The 16,339-nt window shown below is 46.7% G+C and overlaps 1 protein-coding gene across 1 annotated transcript; it reads left to right on the top strand.

Moving 5' to 3' along the window:
* Positions 1-1,295: 1,295 nt before the first annotated feature.
* HOXD1 (homeobox D1) lies at positions 1,296-2,250 on the top strand. The gene is made up of 2 exons (XM_040562001.1): positions 1,296-1,861; positions 2,006-2,250. The coding sequence occupies exons 1-2, from the start codon at positions 1,513-1,515 to the stop codon at positions 2,248-2,250; spliced, it is 594 nt and encodes a 197-aa protein (XP_040417935.1). The 5' UTR covers positions 1,296-1,512.
* The last annotated feature ends 14,089 nt before the right edge of the window (positions 2,251-16,339 follow it).

The raw sequence follows: 16,339 nt of genomic DNA, 5'->3' as shown, positions 1-16,339 counted from the left end.
CCTTTACAGCGAAGAAGAGCGCAGCTGCTCTGCAGCTGTGCCACCAGTGGGGCATGGCGGTGGGGCTGCTGGGGCTGCGCTGCAGGGCCAAATCCCCAGGGATGAGACCTGAGGCCGTCAGTGAAATGTCCTGATTGCATCTACCCATGCTCTTCCTTTGCTGCCACCAGCCCAGTCCTCTGAAATCCACAAAGGACCCAGTGGGGTTTTAAGTTCTCTGGGCCATCCTGGTTACCCTTGGGTGGCTGGCACCATCTCTGGCCCTCGCAAAATTTGTGTGCCTCTTCCAGGCCACAGTGAGCAGTGCTTTGGCCAAGAGCTCATCAGACTTTTTGGACTGTTGAATGGAAGGCGTTGGATGATGGATGAAAACATTTTAGTTTCAGGCCTTTATTTGGGAATAAAATATTTTGGTGGCAAGGTGCAACCCTTGCATTTCCCAAGTGAGCCCACAGGTACCCCCTAAAACCTAGGAGGTGAAATTAACTCGATGTTTAATTCAAAGCCGAGAAGTGCAGCCCTTCTTCGTCTTCCTTCCCTACCCAAGTGTGTCATCCAAGCCCAAGTGTGATCTGCCTCTTGCCTTCACTGCACTGACACACGACTGTCAGTTTCAGGAGTTGGATGAAACCCACCAGTATCCACATCGAGGTTTTAGGTAGTTCAGACTGGGCTGTCAAGCTTTCCTTGCAACCATACAGGGAAAGATGACCACTTTTGGAGTTCAGGGTTCCATCCTCCGTGTTTCTTCCTGTTCCCTGCCGTTCAGGGAGAAGAAGACTAAGAGAAAGTGTTGGAGGGTTTGGCTGGGCAGTGCAACTCGCTGCACTCCTGTGCCTGCTGCGCTCCTTTCGCTTCCTGTGCCAGCTGCGAACACTCAGTGAAGAATGCCGAATCGCCAAGGGAAAAATGAAAGCCCATTAGCGTGGTGAGCCGGGGGATTCGCTGCTGAGAGCCTGCAGAGCACTTATCTGATGTAGCAAGACCATTAAGTGCCGGGAGGTGCAGCACCCCCCGGGTGCGGACAGCGCGGGGGTGCCCGCTGGCCCGACGTCCTGGGATAGCCCCGTCCTGGGACAGGGACAGGGGCAGGGGCAGGGACAAGGGCAGGAGCCTGGGCGGCGGCAAGGCGCCGGTTCCCCTCGAAATCCCGGCTCCGCAGTGAGCGGCGGCTCCGGCGATCCGGCCGGTCCCAAGGTCCCGGCAGGGCTGGGGCCGGGGGCGCTGCCCGCCGGTTCCCGGCCCTGTGCCCCCCCCATCACCCCCTGTCGCTGTCCCTCGGCCCGCAGGGTCAGGCCGGGCCGAGCTGCCCGCCCGAGCCCCGCGTCGGAAGCGGGCGGCCGGCACCGGGCAGGGGAGCCGGCGGCGCCCGGGACCCCCGGTGCGGGCTGCCCCCGGCGGGCTCCCATTGGCCGCGGGGCGGGACGTGCCGCCCGCTCCGGCCCTATATCAGGGCAATATTGCCCCGGCGGGGCGCGGGGCAGGTGCCGGAGCGGCGCTGCCCGCGCAGGCATGGACCTGGGGTACTTCCCACTCGGGCTGTGCCGCGGGGCCCAGGTGCCCCCCTGCCCGCGGCGGGGGCCCGGCTCCTTCCCCCCGCCGGGCATCGCGCCCGGCTCCGCGCCCCCCGCGCCGCCCGCCTGCGCGGGGTGCACTGCGGTCCCGGGCCCCGGCTACGAGAGACCACGAGGAGCTGGGACACCGGGCGAGGGCTGCGGGGATCCGCCGCGACCCGACGACCCCGGTATCCGCCGTCCGACCCCTCCGGAGCTCGGCCGTCCCCGTCCCGGCTCCCCGGCTCCCGGGGCGGCCCCCCGCACCTTCGAGTGGATGCGAGTGAAGCGGAGCCCGCCCGGGAGAAGTGAGTGGGGCCGCGGGGCGCGGGCGGGGACCGCTCCCATCCCTGCTCCCCTCTGCCCTTCTCCTGCCCCGACCCTCGCCCCCCAGCCCCGATCCCTTCCCCCGCCCCCGCCCCGCTGAAGCGCGGTGTTTTTCGGCGTTGCAGGCGGCGCGGCGCCTCCCGCCTGCCCCCTGCGCACCAGCTTCAGCACCCGGCAGCTCACGGAGCTGGAGAAGGAGTTTCACTTCAGCCGCTACCTGTCGCGGGCCCGCCGCCTCGAGGTGGCCCGCTCGCTGCGCCTCCGCGACGCCCAGGTGAAGGTCTGGTTCCAGAACCGCCGCATGAAGCAGAAGAAGCGGGAGCGGGAGGCGCTGGCAGCCCCTCGGGCAGCCCCGGGGAGCCCCGGCTGAGTCCCGCCGGGACGTCGGGGCTGCGGCCGGCTCCTCCGTCCGGGCCGGCCCCGCTTTCACTGCCGCTTACCTGCGGCGTTACCGCGGAGTATCGGCAGGGAAAGTTGCTGCCGGCCCCAAGCGCCGCTGCTCGGCTCCGTCTTGGAGAGAGGGGACGAGAAAGGCGGACGGGAGCCGCCCCGCGGGGCCGCCGCGGCCGGGCCGGGGGCGGGCAGGACCTGATCCCCCGGCCGGGCCCAGCCGGCGGCCGTCGGGGAGCGACGGGGAGCACCGGGGGCCCCGAGCTGCCGCCCTCTCCTGCGTTTATCTCGTGGGAAGGGAGCTGCGCGGGGCGGCGGCACGGCGGGTGGGCGCGCACGGCTTCGGGCAGGGCTCCTGCAGGAGCCGGGGGAGCCCCGACGGGGCAGGGCAGAGCGGGGAGGGCTTCCCCTCACGGCGACGGGAGGGATGCTCGCCGGTACCAAGCGTGGCGCGGAGCCCCCTTAGGACAAGCGCCCTTATCTCCTTCCCCGGGGCCCACGGTGGCAGGGCCCGGCCGGTGCCCTCCCGCGGCTCAGCTCCGGGCACCTCTGGGGTGGGCGGGCAGGGTCGGGGCGGGACAGGTCGGGACGGGACGGGAGGGCGCAGGGCCTCCTACAGCTCCCCGAGCCCAGCTCCCGGCCGCCCGCCTCCCCCGGGCTCGGCTGTCGCGTACGGGTGAAGAACTGCACCGCGTTAAATCCGTATGCAAAAGGGATTAAAGCGCAGCAGGAGCCCGGGGATTCCTGTGTCTTCCTCTCGGAGTAGCGGTTCAGAAAGTGACAGCCACTGGTTGCTCCACAGAAGCGCAAAATTCACCAGGGATCCTCGCTTCCCCGGATTTCACCTTTCCCAGAGGTAAAGCAGCGGTATCCAAGAGGATAGAGCAGCTGAACCCGGACCCTTCTCCAGCACCTGGCCCGTGGCTGGGCGAGCATCGTGGCGGTGCACAGAGGGATGCCTGTGGATTCACGGGACAAAACAATTTTGGACGACTCTCCCTCTGCTTTGGACTTCATCTGGCTGTGGGACTTCGGGATGAAGAACAAGCCGTGGGGAGAGGGATCCAGGGGGGCCTGGGAGCACGGGGTCCCCAGCCGGGAGCCAGCCCCAGACTCCCACAGCTGCGGGGCCTCGTGTTGTGCCTACACACCGTGTCCCCACTGTACTTGGAAAGTACAATAAAGCTGGCGGCTGGCGGCTGTGCATGCACACAGGGACTTTTTTGTTTTGTACACAGGGTCACAGCTCCTTCCAAGTAGCTGATGCACTTCACAGGTTACCACGGAAAAATTCCCAAGGCAGAGCTGCTCGTATGAAACCCGCAGCAACCAAAAGAAATGGTGTGCAGTTCCCCATTGCAGCAGTGACACCAAACAACCTTTTATGCGGCAGGATGATCATTCATTAAAAATAGGAACTAATATTTCTGCCAGCTTTTTTTTTTTTTTTTTTTTTTTTTTTTTTTTTTTGATAAGGTACTCAAAGCAGAACAAAGCAAGATGTGTTACAATTCATGGAAATTCACATCAATCACTTTTTTTTTTTTCAATCTGATCATTAGAAGCAAGTCAACTCCAAAACAACTATTTTCAGCTGCTTTTAAGGTTCATTTTACACCATATCTACTGTTAGTATTCTGTTTCTAAGCAAAAAATACTCATATACATGCAGCCAGAATAAGCTGTCTTCTCAGAGCGCATGGTTCACATGCAAACTTCAGAAAACAGCTGTGTTTTCAGTTGCCTCCAAATTTGTCATATGCCCATGGGGTTGCTGGTTTGTCAGCCTTTTATTTTCTTAATGGTTTTGACATTTGTGCTAGTCAACTTCAGGCCAGAGGAAACTTTTCCACACTGGTGGCATGCTCCTACACTACCAAACTGGAAAGAAAGATTCTTATTGATTTCAGTGGTTCTCGACCAGGCCATTAGACCACACTAAGTCTTTTACAAAGAATGTTTTCAGGCCATATATTTTCCCAACTAAAGAAATACACGTGCCAGCCTCATAGCAGTGCACAGTTCTGTATCAGTCAAAATGACACAGCCTGAATATATAGAGATTTACTTGCAAATTAAGATGAAACCTTACAACTCTTTTATGGCTGTCTGAATAAATTTGCTGGTATGAACACAAACATATTCTGTTTAAAAAACTGGTACTTAGTATTAAGTGTAATTTCTGCTCACACAACAGGGACGGTTTAATGACATCTCTCTTCCTCACAACCAGTTTTTACTGTGTAAGATATTACTCCTTTGCACTGTTCTGTCAGCAAGATACCCAGAGGAAGGAGATAATGCAAGTCATGTGCCAATTCCTGAATAATTAAATAAAAATGCCTCCGATATACATGGGTACACACGAGACAAATAAATGATAGATAAGGTCTAAGATTCACTCATTTAATATCCCAAGAGTTGTGTCTCACACATGTTCAGTTTGATGCCTAACAGTTGGAAACAGGTTTTAGGTTATGCAGATAGAGGTAAGAGCATGGGCTGTAATTCTCACCAGAGTCAGAACAAAATCCTCCAGACTTGCCTCAGTAAATACCCACCACCATATAATTTATCACAAACTATGAAAATACTATTTGCTGGCCTTATTTTCCCCCAAACATCATTAGAAACCACAAAAAGACCATTCTATTTCAGTATTATATTAATTTTTGCCTACTGACTATTGCTCAAAGGGCCACAGGCTACCAAGGGGATATGAACAATAACATTTTGTTTATGTGTTCCCATTTTGCTTGAAACAGAGCAAAAAAAATGATTTGGAAGGCTTCCAAGGAGAAAGAAAATAAAAAAGTTAAGTTACTGTTCATAGGCAGTATATGTGAATGTATAGATCTGATATCCTTTGGCCGGGTAAGTGATAACAGAACATCGCACATCTTTGAAAGCTGAGCTCAGGCAAGAAGCCAGGCTGGCTTTGGTATCTGGCTGTCCATGCAGAATAGAAAAAGTATATGGTCACGTGCCAACACAGCACAGGGAACAGTTTGCTGAGGGTCAGACCAGCTACTCTGGTTTATGGTATCAGCTGCATATACAAGTCTATTTTGAGCATCAAAGAACACAACAGTAAGCCAGAAAACAAAAAAATATGCAACCCAATCACCACATTTTAATCTCCTTTTAAAAGTGTGCCATTTCCTCTGTTGGTAAAACCTAGAACAGTGGCTTACACATAAAACAGTACAGATTATTAACAGAGTAAACCAGACTATTACCTCTTTTAAGAAAAATCTTTGCAGGCAAAGTTACAAAATGGAAAGACCTCCTTGTAGTTCCAGCCATTTGTCTCTAACAGCTAATAAATCATACTTATGATATGTCCTGTACTGCTCTGTTAGCCTAAATTCCGGTAAATCCTGAGAACGGTTGCAAATCCCCGATGACCAAGGAGACAGAGGTATGGAGAGTAACCTCAAGTAAGATGTGATTGTTACCAGTTTAGCATTAATAGGTGACTGAAGTTTAGGGGAAACTCCTTCTCTTGGTGATATATGGCTACATACTTTTATATGTGACTCGCTCAAACTCAAGCATAATTTTTTACTGCTTTTCCTAATGTCACTGAACACTAATGTCCTCTAGGAGCCTTTGGCCAGGAAAAGGAATCCCCCTGAAATAAAGAAAGAGGTGAAGCAAGTCAGTACCCATTGTGTTCTCTAATCATAATGACATCTGTTAGTCAAAACCACCCCTCAACATACCCCTATAAAGGGGCTCCATACTAATTCTGGGCAATATCTAGGAAAATATACTTCCTAAAGCCAGTGTTCTATTGTATTTTATTTTTATCAAAAAATAGTTGCTGTTTGGAGCCAGAGGAGCAAAGTAACCCTCAGCTGGGCAAAATTTGAATTTTCTGTGACTTATATTTACACCTGTGTAGAGTGCTAAAATCTCGGATAGAGATACAGCCCTCAGAGCTATTTGTGAACAGGATAAGATTTCCTCTGCACTGAAAAAATTAGGCCATGGGCCCACGAAAGAGCTTTCCACAAACATTTTTTTTTCTTGTGTTCTTGTTTTTGCAAATGACAACAGCCCCTGGTGATAAACAGATTGAAAAACAACTGTGTAAGTAAACAAATACATGAACTAATATATCAATCTATCAGACTTCCCACCACCTGGAAAACAAGTCTTTTAATTACCCTTCATCAGAGAGCATAATGTTGCAAACAATAAAATAAATTTCATTTTTTTCTGGAGACCAGAGCATTTTTAGCCAGGATGGCATACTATACCTTATGAAAATACTAAGACAACTGTACTCAAATTGTCTGGTCCCTGGCCTTACAGTGAGACCCCCATCCCATCAGAAAATGGGGATACACCGTACTGGGGTGCTCACACCCCTGCCCAGCTCTGCTGAGAGCAAAGGCCTTTGCAATGGATTGATTGGTGCTGCTCTGGCTGTGCATAAAATTACAGCTGGGTGAGAATTCAGTCAGGAGAGCTGCTTCTGCTCGGCAAAAGGAGCCATTCATTTTGCCTCTACAGCCTATGAAAGATGTCTGTGTCCCAGTAATATAATTTTTGTGACATTAGTATAGGAGTAGAACCTGAGAGCTAAGGCTTCCCAGCCATTACTCTTCATCTTGACTGTTGTGAGACACTAAATCTGCATTCCTAATGTCCCTTTTTATGTTCCTTTAACAAGTAAACTAGATTAAAGACAATAAAGTTTAGAGTGGTACTTGAAAATAGATAAAAATCTCACTAAATTTTTTAATGGCTACTGAAGATCAGATTTTGCCCAGTTACTGTTAAAATAATGGACACAGCTTTTATTCCTGGCACTCACTCGTATCAAATCTGTATCTTAAGCATAGATATTGGAATAACTGTTTTTAAAACCCACACATTTATGGATTTATAAATTATACCATTTATGTATGGAGACATTTTCTCCAACACCTGAGCGCATCAAATCCAAAGACAATTATCCAACAGTGTTAAAAGCCTGTCAATAAACCCCATCTATCTATCTATTTAATAATTCATCTGAGTAAATGTGTGGTAAGTGATGTCAATGGGTTATCACACCTATTTCCTCATGCTGGAGAAACTAGACCCCAAAACATGTGCATACAATGTGGCGATGTTCTACAGTAAGTTCAAGATTTTGTAAAATTTTATAATTGTAACCAGCACTGCAACTTTCATTTTAATGTGACCAGGCAGCCAGTTCAAACAAAAAAAAAAGGTACGGGACTGTTGAACACCCTTAATGTCACGTCTCACTCAAGAAATGGACCACCTGGTGCTTCTGGTTGCTTTTCAGAAATAGTACCAAATCAAATTGATTTGGTAATATGATTTGAGACTTCACAGGTGTGAATTGTTATAGCAAGAGCGACATGAGAAAAGGATCATCACAACTCTGGGGCTAATCATAAATGTGAAAACAGAAACAAAAATACCCTGTCTGTATGTTGTCAGTATCATCCACAGTGCTGCTGCGTCATCCGTGATCTCACCTACCCCAGAGGTAGATGGTCGTGCTTTCAAAAGCGAACTGGAAGAGCACAGCTCTGCCCTGTTCTTCTGAAGTTTTTTCCTAAATATAGTCTGTTGGATTTAATAAAAAGGTGATGGTATATCTGGATTTTGTCAGCAGTGGTCACATCCAGGCTGGGACACCCACATCTGCAGTCACCACCAGCCTGCAATTCATTTCCTAAATCCCATCATATAAGGAGTGGAGAAGAGAGAAGCATAAATGAACCCAGAGGTAAAACTGCCTACGTCAACAGCCATGATAACCCGAGACTGCATACTTGCGGCTGCATCAAAATGTGCTCTGTTTTTAAGACGGTGCACCAGCCCTGGGGAGAGGGGGTCCCCCCATCCACATAACCTGAACTGTCTTTCAGGGAAGAGGCCCTGTGACCAAGCCAGTGATCACAGCTCTGGAAGACTTTTTTCTTCATTGTCTCTGAAAGCAAATTTCTACTTTAGAATGACTACAGGGCATTTGCTAGCTCACAGACAAATGCAGATGGCGATACACCATGCTGGGTGGGGACCTAGTACTGAACTAGCCAAATGTTACGGTTATATAAAAAAATAAAGAAATAAATAATCTATCCAGTTTTAAAGACCATTTGTTCTTTATCTAGGTTTTACTGTGGGAAAATTGATGCACAGGGCTATGGCATTTGTTCTGCAGCCTGGACAAGCCCAAAGTGAATACCACCACCCTAATGATAGTAACGGGGTCCTTATAGGAGAAACTGTGAAAATGTTCTGACCTTCCACCATGCATAGCTCTGATTTTTGAATATCATGAGGCTCCACCTGGAGATGGGCTCAGGGAGCTTGAGACAGGAGTGGAAGCTCTGGTGTGACATAGTGACTGTGCATCTTGATAGCACTGCCAGAGGAAGGAAGAAATGTCTGAAATGTAATTCTGTTCCTCTGCACATAACATCATGATGATGACAGCTTTGTAGTTGAGCCTCCTAGAGGAAGACTGCATGGTCAGCATTATAATTGACACCCCATGCTGCAGAGAGATCATCACTCACGCATTCTCATGCTGTTTCCAGACTACAGCTATGCTGATAGTGCAGGCTGACTGACCATCTGACCCATCAGTGTAAGTCTCCTGCACCAGAGCTGAGATATATTGGCAAGCCCAGGTATTCATTTTACTAAACAAATTTAATTTTGAGCATCTGACTAAGAAGACTTCAGATTCTAACAACATTAGCCTTGTAACTTTTGCCAGCCTTTGGGGAATTAAGAGGAGATAATGAATTGGGGATGTCACACTTACATGTGGCTGGTAGCTGGACTGGAGTTTAGCTAGCCTCTGCTTTTTGCACGTTTGTGGAAACGGAATCTGGCACATGTGGCTCAAAACACTTCTGAATGAGACATTCCATTTTCATGTCCCAGTGTTAAAAAAGCTTCAAAGTGCATATTCTTTGCAAAACATTCTGAAATCACTGCTGCACTGCTAAGTGAGCAATGTTTGCTCACACAGCATACACTTTTTATTTCTCTGCTTGTCTCAAAAAGGACCAAAGGAGATGCCTGGTGCTTTTCTCACATCCTTCTACTGGTGCCAGAAAAAGAATCTATCTGATCTCTGGAGGTATCCAGCCTCACCAGCCCATACCCACAATTAGAAGACCATATGTTTTTAATGTGTATACATTCAAGTCATTTCAGTCATCATCATTTTTTTCTTTACCACTGTTGTACCCTGGGGAGAAACAACGTCAAGTAAGAACTTCTACAGCCATAATGAAGGTAAGGCAAAGCTTTTCTTATTCCCTTTATGGAAAAAGACAGTGACTGTAAGTGGAGTAGATTCAACTTCTGAAGTTTCTGTTACATCATATGTAGTGAATCAACTTTCAGCCTCCCTCAGAAATACACCAGGACACTCCTGTATGGCCAGGCTACATGTTTAAACTGGAAGTGTTGAAAAAAAAATCTAGAGAAAAGCTTCTTATTTATGAGGCATACAGGGGGAATGATTCAGAAAAATAAAAATTCACTTCCCTGTAAGCTTTTTAAAGAAAAGGAGATTTCACATCTAGAGGCAAACAGGTTAATAAAATATGACTCAGCTCTATAGCATTTTTCTGTAAAAACAGAAAGGTCCGTACAAACAACAGATTGCTCTCTGAGGACTGAGTAATTGGGCCAAGTTCTCTACTCTTCTGCTGCAGTGAGTCATACAGTGCCTCCTGCATGAGAAGCTGTGAGCTGTGTCCCATCCTGACTCAGCAGTGAGAGTGCTCACATGAGATCAGAGGTGTTTGTTTCCCTGCTCCAGTGTGTTGATTTGTGCAGAGCCCTCAGCCAGGAAACCTCCTCACTAGAGCACTCCCCAGGGCTACGCAGGTAGAGTGGGATGGTTAGGACTCCTGGAATCTCACAGCACACTCTCATCTCAGATGTTATAAATTTGTCAGAGTTTTGTTTTGCAAGAGAGTTGTACACATAGGACTGATGATTTTTTTTTTTTTGTAGGTGGGTCTTGCTTTCTGTCTTCTATTTCTAAGATCTTTTGAAGGGTTTTGGTTTTATCTCAGTGTGAAACAGCGACACATTTCTAATCTCAAAAATCTTTTGGGAGAAGGAAACCATTTCCTGCCCAGCTCTGCAATTAATCACAGTACATCCCTCTTACAGTGTGCTACGGATAAATAATTCATTATAGCTGCCTCTTCCCTCCATGCAAGGGAGGCTGTTGTGATCATTTCTACAGGAAAAGTAAGAAAGTTGATTCTTTCTATGCTAGCCTTCAGAGAAGGATTCAGATCCTCTCACAAGGAGCTTTGATGAATTAATAAATCTCCTCAGAATTTACCACACTTGTCCAGAAACTGAGCTCAATTACAGCTCTTTAGTTTTCCAGATAACATCTTTAGAGTTTGAGAAGACTTGCCTAACAAGTGCCTACAGTCAAACTGTGAGCAATTATTCTGACTTTCGTTGGCACGACGGTTCAGGATTTTGCTGCAGTATGAGCTATACAAATATGAGGATGAACCTTTAGAGCCATTGCTACCAACAGCTGGAGCCGTGATTGCTACTTTGGCATTCCTGCAGTTTTGGTGATGCAACCATGATCCATGCTTAAATATATATATATTTTGTGTCTGATCAATTAGTGATTAAAAAAAGATGGTCAAGAATGGAAGCAGTCTGTTATCACAGGTTCGACCTAAGGCAGCCAAAGGTAGAGTCAGCATGGCAGGGAAGGTGGAGGAAAACAGCAGTGACCACGTGAGAGCATGTGCAGGGAAAGTCCAGCTGAAGCTGCTGCCTCCCTGCTGGGAGCTCCTGCTTGCAGACCCCTCTGAGGGGAGTTCTTGTTTAAGAGTCCAAACCTGGTCCCATATAACACCAACTATGTGGAACTATTGCTCTGAATCCACCACTTGCATGGAGAAATGTGCTCCATGTGCAGCTGAGGCCCTACCAGGGCCCTGTGTACACTGATGGGCCCGACAAGCCCCACCTGGGGCCCTCACCACACCCTGCCCAATGGCCCAGGACACCTATTTAAAGCTCAGACAAGGACAACATCCCTCTTTACCTAGGTAGAGCTCATGCATTTACCTAGGTAGAGATCATGCTTGGCTGTGCCCTCAACTATGGGTTGATGTCCCTGTCCCCATGGAAGTGACTGATGCCCTGGGCTGGGCCTGCTGTAGAGGCTCTGCCCTGCTAACCCTTGCTGTGCCCTGACACCACCTGCGGGCAGCCCCCAAATGGAGGCTCAGGTAAAGCTGGGAAGATCAAGACCTAACTTCAAGATCTATCTGTTTCTCAGCACAGGGAAAATTTCCTCAGCAGCTGCTGTGAATGACAGCAATGTGCAGAAGCCTGGGGGCTGATGATGCCTCCAGTAAGAAAAAAAGTGAAGCGAGGATTTCTGCACAACTGCTTTGATGCTTGCTCAGTGCAGCTGTGAGGATGACAGATGTGCTAAAATAGACTTGGCACCCCTGAAAATCTGACCCTGCTGAATAAAAGAAGGCAAGAAAGGAGGTGAGAAAGGGAGGAGAAAATGATTCATCTAATGGCTTTCATACGCAGTTTGAGATCCCCTGTTTGCTTTCAGAAATGCTATTTTTGTACCTCTTAAAACTCTATGAAAACTTTCTGTCCTCATGTGGGTTGCTGGAAATGCATCAGCATTAATTGATTTGTCAATTAAGTATGTGGTGTCTTCCATAAGTGCAAAGTGGTTAGTGTTAATACTCTGACTACTGAATTTTTATAGAATTATGTTCCTAGAAGTTGTACCTTATTCTATTTGCACAACTATTAGACCAAAATTTATATTTGCCTGGTGATAAAAATAAGTGAATACTGTGACCAACATGCAGCTAATATTCATAATGTGAAGTCTATTCTAAAATACACGTGAACTTTCACAGGAACACCTTTATTCCCTGCTTAGTCATGAATGCTACTACAAGACATGCATGTCAGCTTCCCAAGCAAATACACAGGAGATGTGGAGACCAAAGTTAGGCCTCAGGTTTGCCTTTGGGCTCCCACATAGAGCAATACCTCCTTTACCCCTGTGAGTAAGCTCTCAGGACTTTGTGTGACTGAAAAACTTGGAATTTGACTTGTACTTGGGTGATTTTGGCACCACTCCTCATACTGAAAAACAGTGGATTGTGCGAAACAATTGACAGGCAGATACTTGCATTAAAAGTATACCGAATACCCTGTGAGATCTATTTGATCACGTTAGTCTGGATCCATCTGTTTCTGTTTCTCTGTATGCTCTGCCAGGCTGCTTAGCGCATGGAGAACCTCTGGCATGAAGTTGTGCTAGAAACACCCTCCTGCTGCTGCCTGGCACTGGATGTGTTGGCGGGGAGGACATGCTTGAGTCTTCCTTCATTGCAGAGATTCCCAGCAGCCATAATAGCTTTTTAAAGACACTGACAGGCAGCATAATTCAGAGCAGCCCGCAGGATGCCCTAAGTTACACCAGAGGGGCAGCCTGGCAGCAGGCCAGGCGAGGAGAAGGCATTTCAGTGCTGGTTTGTTTGCTGCCTCTAAATGAGACGAATCCCTCACTACCACTTGGCCTATTCTCAAACACCAGCCATACCACACAAGCAGTCTGTTTCAGAGATTTCACTCAACAGTGAAATTTCTGCACAATTCTCTTTCAGAAAGAACCATTCTTAATTGAATCTACGACTGTCAGTACTCCTGTGTTTTGGAAAGGCCTGAGTTGTTAGAAACCTGCTCCATGGAAATGGAGAGCAGCAGTTTGGGCAGAGCTCCCCAGTTGTGTGCTGAGAAAGTGCTCTGAAGGGGTCTGTCAAGCAGCATGTGGCCTGAGGCGGTTGTCTTCGGATGAAGAAAGGTCGCTCAGCAGCACAGAACAGCTCTGCAGTATCCACCACCACCTCTACGGTGCTCTGAAGAGGAATGCTTGCTGTTGGTGTTTGGCACACAATACCATTGTGTCCATGTTCAATTGGACTTACCCTATGATGTGTTTCGTGAACTTGGGAACCACACACGTGAAACTGAGCAGAACTCAAGTCTGGAAAAACTCAAACTCCTGCCCTCTCTGGGGATTTGCTCAATCTTATGTCCCATCATGCAGCTGCCAGCTACACTTTAAGTTGTATGGCCAGCAATAGCGGATGTGTTAAAATCTAAACAGCTTAAAGCAAAAGACCAAAGTCTTTCATTGTTATCTCCCAATTCCTCCTGTAAAAATATTCCGAAAAACTCAATGCCATCTGCAAAGCTGATATTTACAACTGCAGCTATTGGTATGTGCTATTGATAGCGGTGCTGTGCATTTTATTAAATATTAACATGGAACAGAAAAGTGATGCAAATTAAATATGTATGTTACAAATTGCCCAAATAATATTAAAGAAACTAACAAGAACAGTCTTGGGATTTCCTAGGTAGTAGATTAATCTTTATTCAAATTTAATCAATTTTAAATTGAGCATATATATACATATATATGACCTAGTCCTGCTTCCCTGGTGGACAGTTCAACCCTAGCAATTAACAATTTACCTGGTAAAGGCAGCCCATGTGGAGAGGTGAGCTATGAGAAAACTGTGCTTCATCTTCTGGGCATGCCTATGTAAGGTGAGACCCTTAGTACGGGGTAATGGTTCTGCTACAGCTGCTCCATTTGAGCCTCTGGAATAAAAAGCCCCATGGATAGTCTAATTCTGCCTTTTGCTTTCCCTTGAAATTCTATCTTAAAATGCATTCTTCTCTCAGTATCGAAATGAGAGGGACTAGCTCCTTGGGATCTGCTGTTATGCCTTTAAAATCTGTGAAAGCTGGGAAGCTTTCCATGGTATGAAGTAAGAATTACCAGAAAGAAGCTTGCGAATCCTGTGGCCAGCTGAAGAAACAATTTGCATGCAGGCCCTGCAGGAAGCCAGGCTCAGCAGGAGCGATTCCCTTCCTCAAAGGGCAAGGGGGAGGAGAGAGGCGTGTTGAATAGAGAGGTAAATGTGGTGATGGAATCAGCTTCATTTCTAACACCTATCATCACTAGATATCTCCCTGGTGCATTTCCTATAATACTCTGCATTCACGGTCCTTTCAGTGGGAGCAGGGAGGGGGACAGTTAATACAGGAACAAGAAACACCACCCCGATCTTCAGTCCCAGGGAAGGAAGCCTGAACACTTCTGTCCTGCCACACTTTGAAGGCATGGAGCATGCTCCATTCACAGCAGTTTTCTTCCTATTTTGGCTACTTGTTTGGATTTGTTGGTGTATTTTTCTTGATATATATTTGTCTATACCTGCTGGATTCTTTCTGTAATTCTCTTCTCTGAGTTAGTTTGCATAATCCATCTCCATTTCTGGAGATGAGCTGTTTGTACCAAACTGAGCCCTACAGAGAAACCTTCCTTTCTGGTTAGGTGCTAACTTGCATTTGGCCTAGCTCATACCTCATTCACACTCAGCCTTACCAGGGCAACTTTTGCACCATCTTGTTTTTGGCCTTCTCAGTACTGATAGTACTTAATTTAAGCTTAATTTAGACTGTTGTAATTTCTTAATACAAGCCATTCAACTTCTCAAGGCTGCTCAGTTTCTGTAATTTTGGTGCTATTCAATTTACAACTTTAACTGGAAATGTGGCTTTCATCAACATTTTAAAATAATCAGTCCTCTTTCATATCATTGATTTCAATCTTCAGTCCGTTGTCCCTGTATATTTGCTTCAGTCCATGTCCCAGTATATTTTCTTCTGCTTTTGTTACTGCTCTAATAGCACTCTTCCACTCCCATGTGAAGTGGAATTTATTTTTAGTAACAATGTTGAGTAATTAAATACTAATTGTCAGGGAATTTCAAGTACTTTGCAAACATTAATACCGTCCTGTATTCGTTTCACAGATGTCTTCTGGTATGTACCAGCAAACAAGACTTAAAATCTTACCCTACCTAGACTGAAACACATCATTGTGTTATCTGTCCTTTCCAGTACAGTAAGTCTATTTGATAAAATGAGATATTCTTAAAGTATAACTAAGTCTTTCACATCTCCATTACCTTCTCTGCAACCTGCATATTGGATTCATGATTTAATGTTACAGCATTTTTCTAAACTTTGGATAGTCTTTATATCCAAAGACTAAGAAAGACTTATATCCAATTAAGACTAAGAAATTAATGGTGCCTTAAAGGCAAGATGTACATCTCAAAATGCAAAGTTTGTCTTGCATATGGAATCTTAACTTGGGATGAAGAAAAGGCAGCTATACCCTTAATTGAGTTCCTTTAGTTATAACTTAATGTCCACAGGACACTTCAGGAAGCATTTTCATCCAGTACGTTGAAAAGAACATATTTGGTATGATCCATAAAGAAAGCACTTGTGATTGCTGGAACAGCCTTCCGTCAAATTCAGATTGTTTTATGCTCACGTTGCCTCTTCTCTTTGCTCATTTGTTTTAAAGGTCAAAAAATTAACGGTCCAACTGATACACACTCCAGGGATGTACAGCCATATCTAACATCTTTGTTCTTGTTCATTTCAGGGAAGAATTCTAACTTGCAATTAGTGTGGCATGTTCAGGCAGTTAGAGGTTAACCTTTTTTCTACTTTCAGGCTCTAAACCATATTTAGTCATTTCCGTTATCTCCAGAGAACTATTGGGATTAAATCCTCATGTGTGTTGTAGCTCCATAAAGCTTGAGTGCCAGAGGAACTGAAGATGGATTGCGTTGCCTTTCTTGGCAGATCGTAGGGCTGGTTACAGCATTCCCAGTAGCTCTTTCTACACTGAATTTAAAAATGAAAAACACTGTGATCCTTTCATCCAAAAAATGTGGAATAGCCTGAACTCACACCTTTCAGCTCCTTAGATGTTGCCTCTACATGTCATGTGAAGCAAGCTAGCTAAGCTGACTTTCCATCAATAGTAGAGAGTGCCTGTGACTGGGGACTTGTCTGATCCAGGGCATGTTTAAAGGTCCTTTGATGTTGTTCTACCGGTCCAGTGTACCCTTGCCCTCACTCCTCTCCACAGGATCATAATCAAAGCTGTGTACACA

Source organism: Cygnus olor, chromosome 6 (genome assembly GCF_009769625.2).
Source record: "Cygnus olor isolate bCygOlo1 chromosome 6, bCygOlo1.pri.v2, whole genome shotgun sequence".
NCBI lineage: Eukaryota > Metazoa > Chordata > Aves > Anseriformes > Anatidae > Cygnus > Cygnus olor.
This window is presented reverse-complemented; position numbering and strand designations above follow the sequence as displayed.

Coding starts and splice junctions, on each gene's coding strand:
- HOXD1 (XM_040562001.1), top strand. CDS start 1,513: ATGGACCTGGGGTACTTCCCACTCGGGCTGTGCCGCGGGGCCCAGGTG. Junction 1,862..2,005: donor GCGGAGCCCGCCCGGGAGAA/GTGAGTGGGGCC, acceptor TCGGCGTTGCAG/GCGGCGCGGCGCCTCCCGCC.